This window comes from Phycodurus eques, chromosome 11 (genome assembly GCF_024500275.1).
Source record: "Phycodurus eques isolate BA_2022a chromosome 11, UOR_Pequ_1.1, whole genome shotgun sequence".
Lineage (NCBI taxonomy): Eukaryota > Metazoa > Chordata > Actinopteri > Syngnathiformes > Syngnathidae > Phycodurus > Phycodurus eques.
This window is the reverse complement of record NC_084535.1, coordinates 20,058,178-20,071,881: the sequence shown is the minus strand read 5'-3', so window position 1 is coordinate 20,071,881 and position 13,704 is coordinate 20,058,178. Positions and strand designations below refer to the sequence as shown.

The 13,704-nt window shown below is 42.9% G+C and overlaps 1 protein-coding gene across 5 annotated transcripts in view; it reads left to right on the top strand.

Annotated features, from left to right (window-relative positions):
* The window catches only part of LOC133409392 (sorbin and SH3 domain-containing protein 1), a 51,326-nt gene that overhangs the window by 30,514 nt on the left and 7,108 nt on the right, over positions 1-13,704 (top strand). For 4 of the 5 annotated variants that reach the window (XM_061689285.1, XM_061689286.1, XM_061689288.1 and 1 more), the window contains 6 exons: positions 1,397-1,446; positions 3,212-3,390; positions 7,783-7,847; positions 8,025-8,195; positions 12,091-12,137; positions 12,558-12,672. In XM_061689285.1, coding sequence (XP_061545269.1) covers positions 1,397-1,446; positions 3,212-3,390; positions 7,783-7,847; positions 8,025-8,195; positions 12,091-12,137; positions 12,558-12,672 — 627 coding nt within the window. Of the gene's footprint in view, positions 1-1,396; positions 1,447-3,211; positions 3,391-5,517; positions 6,940-7,782; positions 7,848-8,024; positions 8,196-12,090; positions 12,138-12,557; positions 12,673-13,704 lie in introns of all 5 variants that reach the window. The other variant, XM_061689289.1, reaches the window with a different exon arrangement.

Sequence of the window (13,704 nt, the reverse complement as noted above, 5' to 3'; positions counted from 1 at the left end):
GTGTAGTTTAAGTCAAACAACTATTTCTGCATAAGGTTAGGTTTTTCAGTGATGCATGTCAGATGATTTTTTTTTTTGGGGAGGGGGAGGGGGGCTACCTTTTGTCTAAAGCGAAGTGACACAAATTAGGCATCGTGGAATTATGCTGATTAAAATGACTTTACTCCCAATCAGCCTTCCATACTTGTTTCCTGACTACTTCCCACTGAAGCTGTGAGTGTGTGCATGTGTGTGTGTGTGTGTGTGTGTGTGTGCGCCAGATCTTCAGGGGGGTACAAGTCACTGAGGTGCAAGGAAGACTATGAGATTATTCAATGACACACGCATTCTCTCCAAGTTAACATGGAACATTTGGCTTTATAAATAGATCAGAACATAGTCCTCCCAGCCTGATGTCCTGTTCTTATAAAGACAGGCATTTATTCTGATGGGTTATTAATGATCATTCTGCCCTGGCAACTAAGGAGAAAGGCATGTTGTGGCAAATGGGGTGTTGAGAATGCTTCTTGTCTGGCCAACGGTTAGGGAAGCGCCATGGTGGAGAAGTGGATGTGGTATTAGCAGCAGGCTGCGATGGGGATTGTGCAATCGTATTTGCAAACAACACTTGTGCTCATATTCATAGTGTCCGTGTCGCGTCTGTTATTTTTACCTGCTGTGACGTCTCAGAAGAGGAAAGCAACAGAAACAGTGACCTAAAATTAGTAGCCTCATTCAAAGTGCTGCGAGTTGCTGGTGCACTGAATGGCCACTCTTGGAGAAATGAACTTTTCCCAGATAACAACTGCTCGTACACCTATCATCCTATGTTCTTCCCACTCAACAACATTTTATTTATCTGTTCCAAATGTAACTTCCCAAATTCTTAGAACACTCCTGGCTTTGGACACTTGAGTGTGTGGTAGAGTATCAAATATGTGTGAGTGTGTAACTCAGCCTGTTTGTACCACCAGCTGGTTAATTGTCCTCCGGTCTGCTCCAGCGGTAATGAGAGTGACTCAATCAATACCAGACAAAAGAGATGGCTTCACTGGGAGACAGCAGTCCATTGGCTAAGCCTGTGACAGCCCCCTCTCCGCTTGGGCGCCCCCTGACTGATGCAAACCCATCCGCCCACTCACACACCCCTCCCCTTCTTCCACTCTCCTCACTGCCGTTTTTTCCCTCTAACTCGCATGCAGGCCAAAACACACGCGCACTCCTACTTCATGCCAAGCCCAGTCCAGAGACGCTAAGAGCCCTGGGTTCTGGAGACTGAAAGCCACACCAGCCAGTGAACTAGAGAGAAGAAAAGCGAGAAGAGAATCTGGCCATTGCTAATGTGTCTGCCTCTGTTGTAGCTGGAGGAGACCATCCTGTGGATCTATCAATGACTTCTTTGTTTGGTTTGTTGCAGAGTGCCCCCTCCTTCAGCCCCCTGGAAACAGCCTCCGACCTGAAGAACTAGTGAGTTCATGCTTCTCAAACTCGTACAAATACTTACGCTTATACTGCCACTATACTGATTATTGCTTTGGCGTGGTGTGGGGATAAATGTCACTGTGAGATTGTTCCCCCTTACAGAGCTTACCCGCCTTCAGCAGGGGACTCCTGCTTCCTGAGGGGAACCTTTTAATATGGCAGTCAGCTACCAGAACACAATGTTCTCTATTAGTGTTTGTTGTTTTTAGGCAAGGCAGGGGTTAGAGATTGTTGGTTGTGTAGAGAGAAATGGCAGCAATGTGGTGATTCATTTGTCAACCTGTATGTCACTAGGATAGAGGGAAGAGTCGCTCAGCTGCTGCATAACTTAAAAACTGTGATCTCCCCCTTAAAGGGTTTTAGGCAAGACTTAGCAGCTACTGTATTATTTCAGTAGATATCGTATTAGCTGATATTAAAGCAAAGCCAATTCCATTGTCTCGTTCGCGATGTCTGCAATAAAATGTAAAGCATCCACTGGGATGAGAAACTTTTCCCTCCCTTTTATGCTCACAACTCCCATCTGGTACATGCATTATGTCGTCACAGCAGGGACTTTGCTAATTCATGGTCTTGAATTAGAATGGTCACGGATTTGTTTTTAATTGTGGAGGAGGTTTTTAATCTTCAGTTGCTTCGGTGGAAGTTCATCCACACAAACATTCCAAAGGAAATCTCAAGTCATAAAGTGACTTCCTTCGAAGGCACATATGTTTAGTGTTTTCTCCTTTGAGATCTGTTTGAAACAAGATGTTTATAGAAGGGTCATGTGAAGATGCTATTTGATTGTAAAATGCAAAACGTCTGTGTATTATGGCATCAATGAATGTAGTTTGTGTTTAACAGGGCATTTGCATTAAGACAGAGCTAATAAGCGGCTGCTTCTGTAGATTACATTAGTCTTCATGCTGGTATTGCTCCAAATTAAACCTTTGACAGTACATTGAGAATTCATCCCAGCGTCCAAACTAAAAAGATTAGCTCAGTTCACAGTTTTGGCCCCGGCAATATACTCTCTTGACTTTACCAGAACCTTCTCAAGACTTTATCTTGGATTTCACATAGCTTCTGAACTTTAGCCGCAGCACTCCTTACAGAGAGCCAACATGATTTTATTGGCTTGCTGCAGTTGGGAGTTCACATTTTTTTCCAGCAGCTATGAAAGAGCTTCTTGTAAAGCTAGTGAACAAGCAGCATAAAGAATCCATGCATGTGTCCAAGCTTGTAAAACTGACTTGGCTGAGGTAAAACGCAGTTTAGCAAGAGGCCAAATTTTCCCTTAACAGCAAAAGACAGGTTTAGAATGCTTGTTTGCTGTCAATGATCCTAGAGGCCCTGTCCAGTTTAATGGCCACGTTTGTCTTGAAATAGAGCAGCACCATGAGTGGCACGTGAGCAGAAGATTGAGAGTGAACATGAGATCTCATGCAGGTGTAAGGGATGATACACTATGCAGGAATGCTCAGTGAATATTTATAGAGGTCTGTCCTGTTGGCCTCTACGGAATGCCAAGATATATGTGCTTGTGAGATATTTCTCTGAAAGAGCTACCTCTAAATTCTACATTTTCTCAAGTTCTTCTCATTATTTTGACTCCACCACTCTCCTTAGACAGGAATGACCACAAAACATCCTAAATAAGAACCATATGGAAGCCCATTGCCCAATTAGTATGCATGTGTTTATCATCAAAAACACTCCTCTGAATGAACTGACTTGTTTCGTTTGCTGTCTGCATTCCACCATCTAGCTCCTCAAGCAGGTCTGGACACAGTGAGGTGGAGAAGGATGGAGGATCATCAGAAAATGAGCCTGTGGCTCCAGAATGTGACCGCCATGTTTACAAGACTGTTCTGGAAGGTGGTGACATTCCCTTACAAGGCCTACGAGCCTTAAACAAGCGCCATGGCAGCTCGTCCTCCTCTAAAGGTATATACCAGCCAATTAATATGGACACAAGCATTTATGGATGTGCATGGACATTAACGGTTAGACAGCACCATTGGTCTTACAGTATGTGTAAAATGAGACAGAAGCACTGAGCTATAAAAACATTGATGATGAACATGTGTTTCCGTTCTGCTGGAGTCTGCACATCTTTGCTCCCAGGCTTCACAGCTTTAGCCAATCACCCTGCAGCATTCATCCCCAGTCACTTTTGATTTATTATCAATGACATGGATGATAACATTACTGGACATCTGCTTTGGAAAACTTAAGGACAACGTGAGGTTGTCTTTCTAAGTCTGTGAACGCTAACCTTGGGGACTTTTTCCCTTCTTGCTGCAGTCGCTAGGCAGGTTTAGGTAGGGCAGGACTCCAGAGTGTTCCATCGTCAAAGAACAGAGAGCCAGGGAGGGGATGGATGAGAAGGCATGAGTGTGAGAGGAACAAGAGCTGTGCTTTTCAAAACCAAGCAGGGCAAGGGTGAGATAAACAGGAGGGACACAGAGGGTGGGCAGGCTGGAGGAAGTCAGCTGTCAGTGTGAGGTCAGTGGCGGGAATGTCTGAGCACATGGCCAGAGAGTGCAACACTGTGGGAGTAGACAAGATGGAATGCAAGGAAGCGAGAGAATGGGCAGATCAGGCTCGTGAGCCAGCATGAGTCATTACGTTAGTACATCACGTCACACCAAGGCACACGGTTTGGTTGTTTCTATGTTGTAAGTAAACAAGAGTGATCAGCAAGCAAAGACCTCTTCCAAGGCTTAACCTGTTGGGGCACTTTGAACTTCAAGATTTTACCCCCAGATAATTATTGCACTACTGTGTATAACCTTTTCAAAATGTTAAACTATCATTGTTTATTATAATGATATACGATTTTTATATTATCTAGTTATACATTGTAGTCACCTGAACAATCCTGAAGATTTTTATATTAAAGAAAGTAATTCTGTACCTGGATAAAACTTGGATCTCCTATTTAAATTGTAGACAAATACAGAAACATAAGCATGTAAACATATGCAAATTAGCTCAAATTCAGATTAAACATTCAAGCTCATTACCCTGCATACACATAGCAAATCTGTTTTGTTCCATTGATAAGAGACATTTTATTTTTATTTTTTTAGGCATTATCAATATTAATGAAGACGTTGTGTTCCGACTTTCACAGTCAACTTAGAAGCTCATTGGTTTAAATGCATTTGCTACTGCAGTCAAATGACAAACACACTGTCATTTGTTATCTCCAGCCAGACGCGCGACCGTTCAACTCAAGTCACTGTTCACCGGGCTTGCAATAGAATGATTGTACAAAGCTGCTCATGAAAGACTTTCTCTATCTTCAGGTTTCAAAGAACAGAGCCTCTTCCTTCTCCTCCATGAAGGCAAAACCAGATAAATTGACACATGCTTAGGCTATCATAATATCAGGCGGACTTCTCTCACGTGTGTTTATTAGTGCAGGAGATGAGAAGTGACAGATTCTTCACTTATGCTCCAGATGCATGTCACGTCATGTGAAAGTGTTGTGTCATTTCCTGCTCCCATCTGGATCACTATAGTATTATTCCGCAGCGGGTCCTCAGTGTCAAGTTTACCTGGACTCTGACAAATAGTTTTTATTTCCAAATGTTGAAAAAGAAACAAGCATTGCTGTAATTCATCAATATGTTGGACATGCACAGGGGATGTGGGTGAAAATTTTAACCGTAACATGCATATGAAATAGATAAAACACAATTGCTCTGAATGTTGTTTTTAATGTATTGATAATGCAGTCAGAGTTCAGATTCCTTCGTGGCCTCCAACATTACATAACATTTCACTGCATATTGCTTTCATGTTTATGTTGCTCCTTCAACAATGTTGATGTCAATTCTATTAGAATTTAACAGAGCACAATTGTTCATTTTACACTGCTGTTTCTATAGTAGTCATCTATAAGTTGATGTACACTGCATCAAGTCTGCCCCATAGTCTCATCTAATTTAATCTTGTTTTTTCCTCCAGAAATGTGGCTAATTCTGTTTTAACGTGTTTGTGTGTGAACCTGTGACCATTGTAATCTAATATGTTGTTTATTCTGTTGTCCTGCATGCTTGCCAGTGGATTATAAAGGTGGGAATGGCTGTATAGATTCACCCTGCTCCTCTAAAAATAGTCAATCGGTTCTTGCCAGTAATGCAATAGCTAACCAATGTAAGCATAAGAAGCCTCTTTCTGCAGCCAAAGCCTGTATACCCCAAATCCTGCCCTCCAAGTTCAAGCCCAAGCTGCTGTCTCCTGGTGGTGATGTCCAGGAAAGCAGCACACGACCTGTGAGGAAACTGAAGGCGCAGAGCTGTGAGGATCTGTACTCAAGTACATGTGATCGTGACAGAGCTGGGACAGAGGTGAGGGAAGGGGACCAGTGGTCAGACTCCTGTGCTGACGGCCTCAGAGAAGTTTCTCCTGGAGTCAGGAGGAGCACGTCAGAGTTTTCTAGCCTGTACAGGATCATGCATCACATCCAGCGGCCCAGCTCAGTGGGCTGCAGCCCCCAAGGCAGTGTCCGCAGCCTGGCTTATCTCTTTGAAGGGGCAAAGGATAACGTGAGTGAAAAGTCAGAGGCTGACGACGGGGGTAACATTCCACGGGACACGGTTTTGTCACGGGTCACTGAGTTTGAAATGTTCATTCAACAGTCCACTTTAACACCCAGTCGTTCCTCCTCGTTGCCCACATTGAACTCCAACTACAGCCGTAGCCAAGAACACTGTGGCTCCCTCTACCTGCCATCTGCAGTGTCAGCTGAGTGTCTTTTGGTGGTAGACAACGCTCAGACGGATGCCTGGTCCCCTGTGGAGGCAGGTGGAAAGGACACAGAGGAGCTCTTGTCACCAGGCAATGAAACTGTGGAGGTGGTAGCCTCCCCCACAGAAGATGGAGGCCAGGTTAAGGCTGAGTTGGCTTCTTCTACTGATTCTGAGGTTGTACAGATCTTCAAGAAGAGCTCCCTGGAACAGACCCACTCAGCTGTCAGTGGAACAAAGAGTCCCTCCACCCTGCCTCCAGTGTCTTTCCCACTCCACCACCACCACCTCCACCATCTGAACCCCCATCACTTCCCCCTTAAACCCACCAAATGCAAAGGCTCCTGTCCAGCTTCCTACACCCGCTTCACTACAATTCTCAGGCATGAGAGACAACAGGCCACAGCCCAGCAAGAGAAAGCACCACCACCAGAGAAGAAGACCATGCTGCCTGGGAATCTTTTGCTCATGGGCCCCGCCCCTTTCAGGTTACGGAAGAGCCTCCACTCCCAGCAGCCTCGGAGGACGCTTTCAGCCACTAAAGTGATAACAGGCCCTCAGAGACCCCACAGCACATTTCCTGAACCCAGACCTCTCATACCTCAGCGTCTGTCCTCACTGGAGGTCCTGGAGAGGCTGAGTAACGGGGAAGGAGACAACTCTGAGCAGCTGAGTAATGGACAGGGCTTGGATGCCAACGGGAACCTCCTGCAGCCGCTGGCAGCTCACCACAGAGGTGGCTATCTCCATTCCATCACAACTGTCATCCTCCTCTCTTCTTCTGTGGTCACTCATTCAGCTCGACTCTTCACCTTGTCTCCTGTTTCAAAGCAACACCATCCATCTTTATTCTGTGAGGTGTTTTAACAAAGTGACAGTGAAGCCTCCATGTCATTTTGTGTGTGGTGTTTGATACTCTTCCATTCAAATGTGAATCAGTATGGTTGCATCTATGCACTGCAGTGACTGTAGGAGGTTCAGGCAGCTTTTTAATCATGTGTCATTACCCTCAGATTTGAGTCGCACACAAAGCAGCCTTTAATATCTCGCACTATGATACATGCTGCTTTGTTCTATGTAGTAGCTGGTACTTGTTTAGTGTACAAGGTAAATAAAGCGTGGAATATAAATGTGTTACAAAAGGAAACTGCAAACAAATGTACTAATCGAGCTTTCTAGTTACAAAGGTCAAAAATATTGTGTAGAGGCTTGAAGATCAATGCCATCAATAGTGCCACAAACTAATTGCATTTTGGCCAAGACATAGTAGGTTGACTACTTTTGTTTCCTGAATCTCTTAATTTTCTTCATGGACACATTTGATCATTCTGTGTTCATTCATTTTCTCCTTTGTGCATGCTGAATTAAGGTTTAGCATGTGTGGGTTTTGGTTTTGTGTGAGAGAGATTAAGTTGGTTTAAAGTACACATTCATCATTATTTTATGATTATCTTTTTATTTTACTCATTGGAATCAGAGATTTGACTGCAATATCATCTTATATCCGCAATGTTTTGTTCTTCCATTGTGGTTGTCTCTAAGAAGCAAATTCCTCACAGTGTCAATTCCTTTTTGCTAGACTCATCCCCAGCACATGGAGAGAGCCAGGATGAGGTGCTGAGGAGGCGTCATGGTGACAAAGAGGTGATTTTTATTTTGTTTTATTTTATTTTACATTTATACACCTCACTATCTATAATGGTGAAAAGGTTAGCATATTGGAAAATAGAGCAACAGATGTGTTAAACACTTCTATTACTGTCACAGTTTAAGGGGGGCCTTATCTGGAGGGAATAACAGTCCAGTCTATTTCCTTGGCAGAAAATGTTGGAGGAGCAGCGGCGGCTCAAGCGGGAACAGGAAGAGGCTGACATAGCATCGAGGCGTCACACTGGCATTGTACCAACACATCACCAGTTCATCACCAATGAGCGCTTTGGAGACCTGCTCAACATCACAGATAACACAGAGAAACGGAAATCAGGCATTGAGGTACAAATTCAGGCCATGTCTGTTGCAAACAGGAAAAATACAGCGGCTGCTTTTTCCATTAGTGTATGAGTCGGGCTTGGGCGAGAATAGGGAGTTTGAGGGTGGCCGACGGTGGGGAGCTGGAGAGGTTTTGGTGATGGTCTTGTCAGCAGTTGTTCTGCATATCTGTATGGCTTTTTCCTGCAGAACATTAGAGTGACGGCAGCAGTTTTTGATCAACACTGTCAGACATTAATATAACCTTATGTTGTTTATTGTGGTTGGATTTGCCAATGGTGTTAAACTGCACGACATCTTACTGGAAGGATTCTAACATTTTCACCCTCTTATGTACTTTAGCTTCACGTACAATGTTTGCAAATCAGATAACTTTCAATCACCTATTTGACAATATAAGGCTGTATTTTTAATAAAACTCCTGCTTAGCAACTACAGTACTTATATTGTGCAAGAGTACCTAATACTGTGTTCCATGTGTATATATCCCCAGTACACATCTACTCAAATATATCGGTCACTGCTATTCGTTTGACTCTTTTCTGTGCCAGCTGTGACTCCTCTCGGTGAAAGGCCAGATAATACAAATAACCTGGAGAAGCTTCTGGCAGTTTGCATACTCTATGCGCTAAATGACCAACGAAATAACTATTGCCATCATCATTATTAATGCAAAATGACAAGAAACATGAATATGACTAAGCATAGCCAAACGAACAAGAATCATCTCATATAATTTAAAGGGGACATAATAGAAAATATTACACAATTGAATTTGTAAGATTTGTGAACTTTGTGCTGTAATGTGTTTACATTTAGGTGGCTATTTGACATGTCAAGTCTGCACGAAGTTGCTCATTGAATGTGGCTTCAACGACAGTAATATTTAAGTTATTCGTTCATGATGATGACATCTTTCTGTAACGTGTGTGTGTAACCCCAGTAATGTAAATGTCAAACTGAGCAGTATAGGAACAGTTGATGAATTCATAAATAAATACGTCAATGAAATATTAAAAAACAAAGAAAAGCTCAAAACTAACGTTGTGCGAAATATGTGAATATCCATTGAAAATGTTTCTGGAGGTGAACATTTGTATTTTGAAATTTGGTAAACCGTTGTTGTGGATAAAGTCTTTCTAAAGTGCCGCCATCCCGCCACCACTGCTGACTTGATTGAGCAAGTACGCATAATATTGCAACGTCAGACTATTAAGAGTTTTGTCGAAGAGCCTTGACTCTTCACCCTTACCGGAGGAAGGGTTTGAACCTTGAAGGACTAAAAAAAACTTTTTGCTAAGTTTCATTTTGTAAGTTGTATACTTTTATAATGCTGTATTGCGAGCCATTATGCCCCCGTCAAGAGCGGAGAACAATACTTATACGTATTTGGAGTTCTTTTCTATATTTAATGCCTCTTTGTCTTATATATTTGTAATGTTGGTTCATTTCATGTGTAAATATGCCAGTGGATGGAAAACACGAGCGGCTTGGAGCTAAGAGCAGCCGCCATTTCATGCTTTTTTGTCACGTGGCTTTGTGAATGCAATGTTATGTTTTCCTTTGACACGCAGCCTTGTGAATAGCTAGATTTGATTTAGGTTCATTTTAATCTCAATCTTTACTTAAGGGACTAAATCTATTTCCTTCGTGGCCTAACCCACAGGCCAGGTTTTTCCCCTTGGAGAAACCCTTTGGATTCAGACGCGAATCTCGGTGATTCCGAGTGGCGAGCTACCAATGGATTTGCGATTCCTAGGACCGCTACCAGGACTACTTGTGATTCCACCTTCACTGTAAACTTGTTGCTACACCAAGGTCGTGGTAGGAATTGGAATTTTCCTCTATTTGGATTTATGGAACTTTGAAAGCGTTGTCTGTGCAACTCAACACACATTGCTTGTGGACTCTTGGGTTTTTTGTCAAGGAAAGGACATTTGAAGCATTGTTCTATGATTGCTTTGTAATTCCTATTGTCTTTGAATTGAATTTTGATATTATTGTGAGCTTTAAAGGGACAGTGTATGGTCGATTTGAAGTGTTTTGTGATTTTGGTTGATTTCATAAACCTACAATTGCGCTTGAACTGAAAATTAAGCAAATAATATTAGGTTGGCGGCACGGCGGCCGACTGGTTAGAGCATCTGCCTCACAATTCTGAGGAGCGGGGTTCAATCCCCGGTCCCGCCTATGTGGAGTTTGCATGTTCCCCCCGTGCCTGCGTGGGTTTTCTCCGGACACTCCGGTTTCCTCTAAATTGTCCGTAGGTTTGAATGTGAGTGCAAATGGTTGTTTGTTTGTATGTGCCCTGCGACTGGTTGGCAACCAGTTCAGGGTTCACCCCGCCTCCTGCCCGATGATAGCTGGGATAGGCTCCAGCACGCCCGCGACCCTAGTGAGGAGAAGCAGCTCAGGAAATGGATGGATGGATGGATGGATATTAGGTTCAAAATTATCCAAAATTAGACTAAATGACCGGTCAATAAAATAAAACAGAAATAAAATTTGAAAAAGTGATTGAACTTAAACACTTTTGTCCCCCTTCTTAAGTCTATAGTAAGGTGTAATATAACAAAAAAGGGCTTATTTTAAGGTGCATGTGCCAAATGATGTGCCCAAAAATATGTTAACTGTCGTTTTGTCCACTGTCCACACTCATCGAATCTAGATCTATCCCAGTAGCTTATCTCCCTCTGCCTAATGGCACAGGTGCTACATGTGGCGTACATTACCAAGTAATGGGAACGGTTTAGCTAATGCTTTTTTTGTACTGTGGAAAAGTGATATTCCTGCCCCTTGACAGCTGCTGAAAGTAACTAAAAAGTTACTTTTTTCTAACTTTCTTACTTTTGAAATCAAGTAATCAGTAAAGTAACTAAGTTACTTTTAAGCTCAAGTGATCAGTAAAGTAACTAAGTTACTTCTACAAGGTAACTGTGGCAACACTGATTAAGTGTTAAGGCCTCTTTATACTCCCGCGCTCGCACAGCCAACATTGCATCACGTGACCGACGCATTGCTCTCAGCAGCCCCTATGTGGCACTTGACGTGCACACGCACAGAATGCCGCGGAGATCATCTGGAGATCGGTCCGTTTTAGTCACATGCTAGTGATGACGTACTCAGCTTTATCATTGGTTCCACATACTACCGCCGCCGCCTTTTTGATCGATTTTGCAGGATAATTAAACATATCATCTGGTCATCTCGGTATATTTGTTCTAGCAGACACTGTTCCACGGTCGCCATTGTTGTGGCTTTGTTCCTTGTTCTGGAAAGGAAAGTAAAAACAGCTACCGGAAATGGCCATAAAATGCAGAGGAAACTCCACCCTGTGGTGTCCTAGCCAATGCCAGCTTTAGCGACACCCTCGGCAACTTGAAGGAATTGCAGCACGTTTTCAAAACAGCGGACGTGCGTTGCGCTGTTTTGTGGATAAAGGCAAACTGCGCGCGGGATAGCCGCAGTGACGTCAGCGCGGTCACCGCCCGCGCGAGTATAAAGAAACCTTTATTCTTTTCACAGATTAGCATTAGATAACAGTGTTCGCTTCTAAAAGCAAAATACTTTCATTGTTTTTAAGTTTTGGGCCCTCGCTCGTTTCCACCACCGGGGATCTTCCGACGAAAGCCGGCCTCGCCATTGGCCCAAAAGTATGTAGGGCAGGATGACGACTGGCTCACTTGAATGAGACCGATCCGCCCCTAAAATGAGACAATTTCACCGTGTGAAGAAATATGCTGTAAAATGTTGTTGGGTAATTTTGTGGGGTGTTTTGATGAAAGCATGCCACAGACTTGTTATTACGATACGTGGGACCTGTTTTAAATTGTGAATGTTTCCTTTCAAACCCATTAATTAAAGTGGATTTTTTGTGTGCGTGTGTGTGTCTACACAGAGAACTCCAGCCATGGCACGCTTCGACTTCAGAGCGGAAACTCTAAAGTAAGTGCACGTAATCAGAATGCAGTTACAATGCATGTGAAGGGTAAAGCTGATCGCTCAACAACCATACAGTACATCAAAATTTGCAGCCTCATAATGTTTGATTGAGCTTGGGATCAATGTCCCAATAAAAATGAAAATGAAATTTCTTGAGTGATATATCTTAAAGAGAGGCTTATCAAATTATCCTAAAGCATTTACTTGGCATAGACGTTTGTAGGAGTTATAGCCGGTGTTTGTGTGTAAATGCTGAAGCAAGATATTGATAGGCTTAGTAACTTTCAATGATGTTGTCCCGCAGAATCACACAAGAAATATTTATTTCACCAAAATCAATGTGCAGTAAATTTTATTTAAATATTTCATCCAATATCATGTGTGCCGTCTAATGTAAGTAAATGTATCTGGAACATGTTTTAGGGAATTACCATTTCAGAAGGGAGACATCGTGTACATCATTAGACAAGTGGATCAGAACTGGTATGAAGGGGAGCATCATGGAAGAGTTGGGATTTTCCCTCGAAGCTATGTTCAGGTACTTTGACTCAAGATGAATACAGTTATTTATTTTATCATGTCATTGTCAAACTTATTTTGTTGTAATCCATTTTACAGTGGGTACGGAAAATATTCAGGCCCCCTTTAATTTGTCACTCTGTTATATTGCAGCCATTTGCTAAAATCATTTTTCATTTTTTTTTCAATTAATGTACACACAGCACCCCATATTGACAGAAAAAATTGTAATTGTTGAAAGTTTTGCAGGTTTATTGAAAAAGAAAAGCTGAAATATCACACAGCCATAAGTATTCAGACCCTTTGCTGTGACACTCATATATTTAACTCGATTTCTTCTGATCATCCTTGAGATGGTTCTACACCTTCATTGGAGTCCATCTGTGTTTGATTATACTGATTGGACTTGATTGGGAAAGCCACACACACCTGTCAAAACAAGACCTTACAGCTCACAGTGCATGTCAGAGCAAATGAGAATCATGAGGTCAAAGGAACTGCCTGAAGAGCTCAGAGACAGAATTGTGGCAAGGGACAGATCTGGCCAAGGTGACAAAAAAAAATTCTGCTGCACTTAAGGTTCCTAAGAGCAGAGTGGCCTCCATAATCCTTAAATGGAAGACGTTTGGGGTGACCAGAACCCTTCCTAGAGCTGGCCGTCCAGGCAAACTGAGCAATTGGGGGAGAAGAGCCTTGGTGAGAGAGGTAAAGAAGATCCCAAAGATCACTGTGGCCGAGCTCCAAAGATGCAGTTGGGAGATGGGAGAAAGTTCTTGAAAGTCAACTATCATTGCAGCCCTCCACCAGTCGGGGCTTTATGGGAGAGTGGCCCGACAGAAGCCTCTCCTCAGTGCAAGACACATGAAAGCCCGCAAGGAAACACCTGAAGGACTCGCCAAGATGGTGAGAAATAAGATTCTCTGGTCTGATGAGACCAAGATAGAACTTTTTGGCCTTAATTCTAAGCGCTATGTGTGGAGACTGCTCATCACCTGTCTAATACAGTCCCAACAGTGAAGCATGGTGGTGGCAGCATCATGTTCTGGGGGTG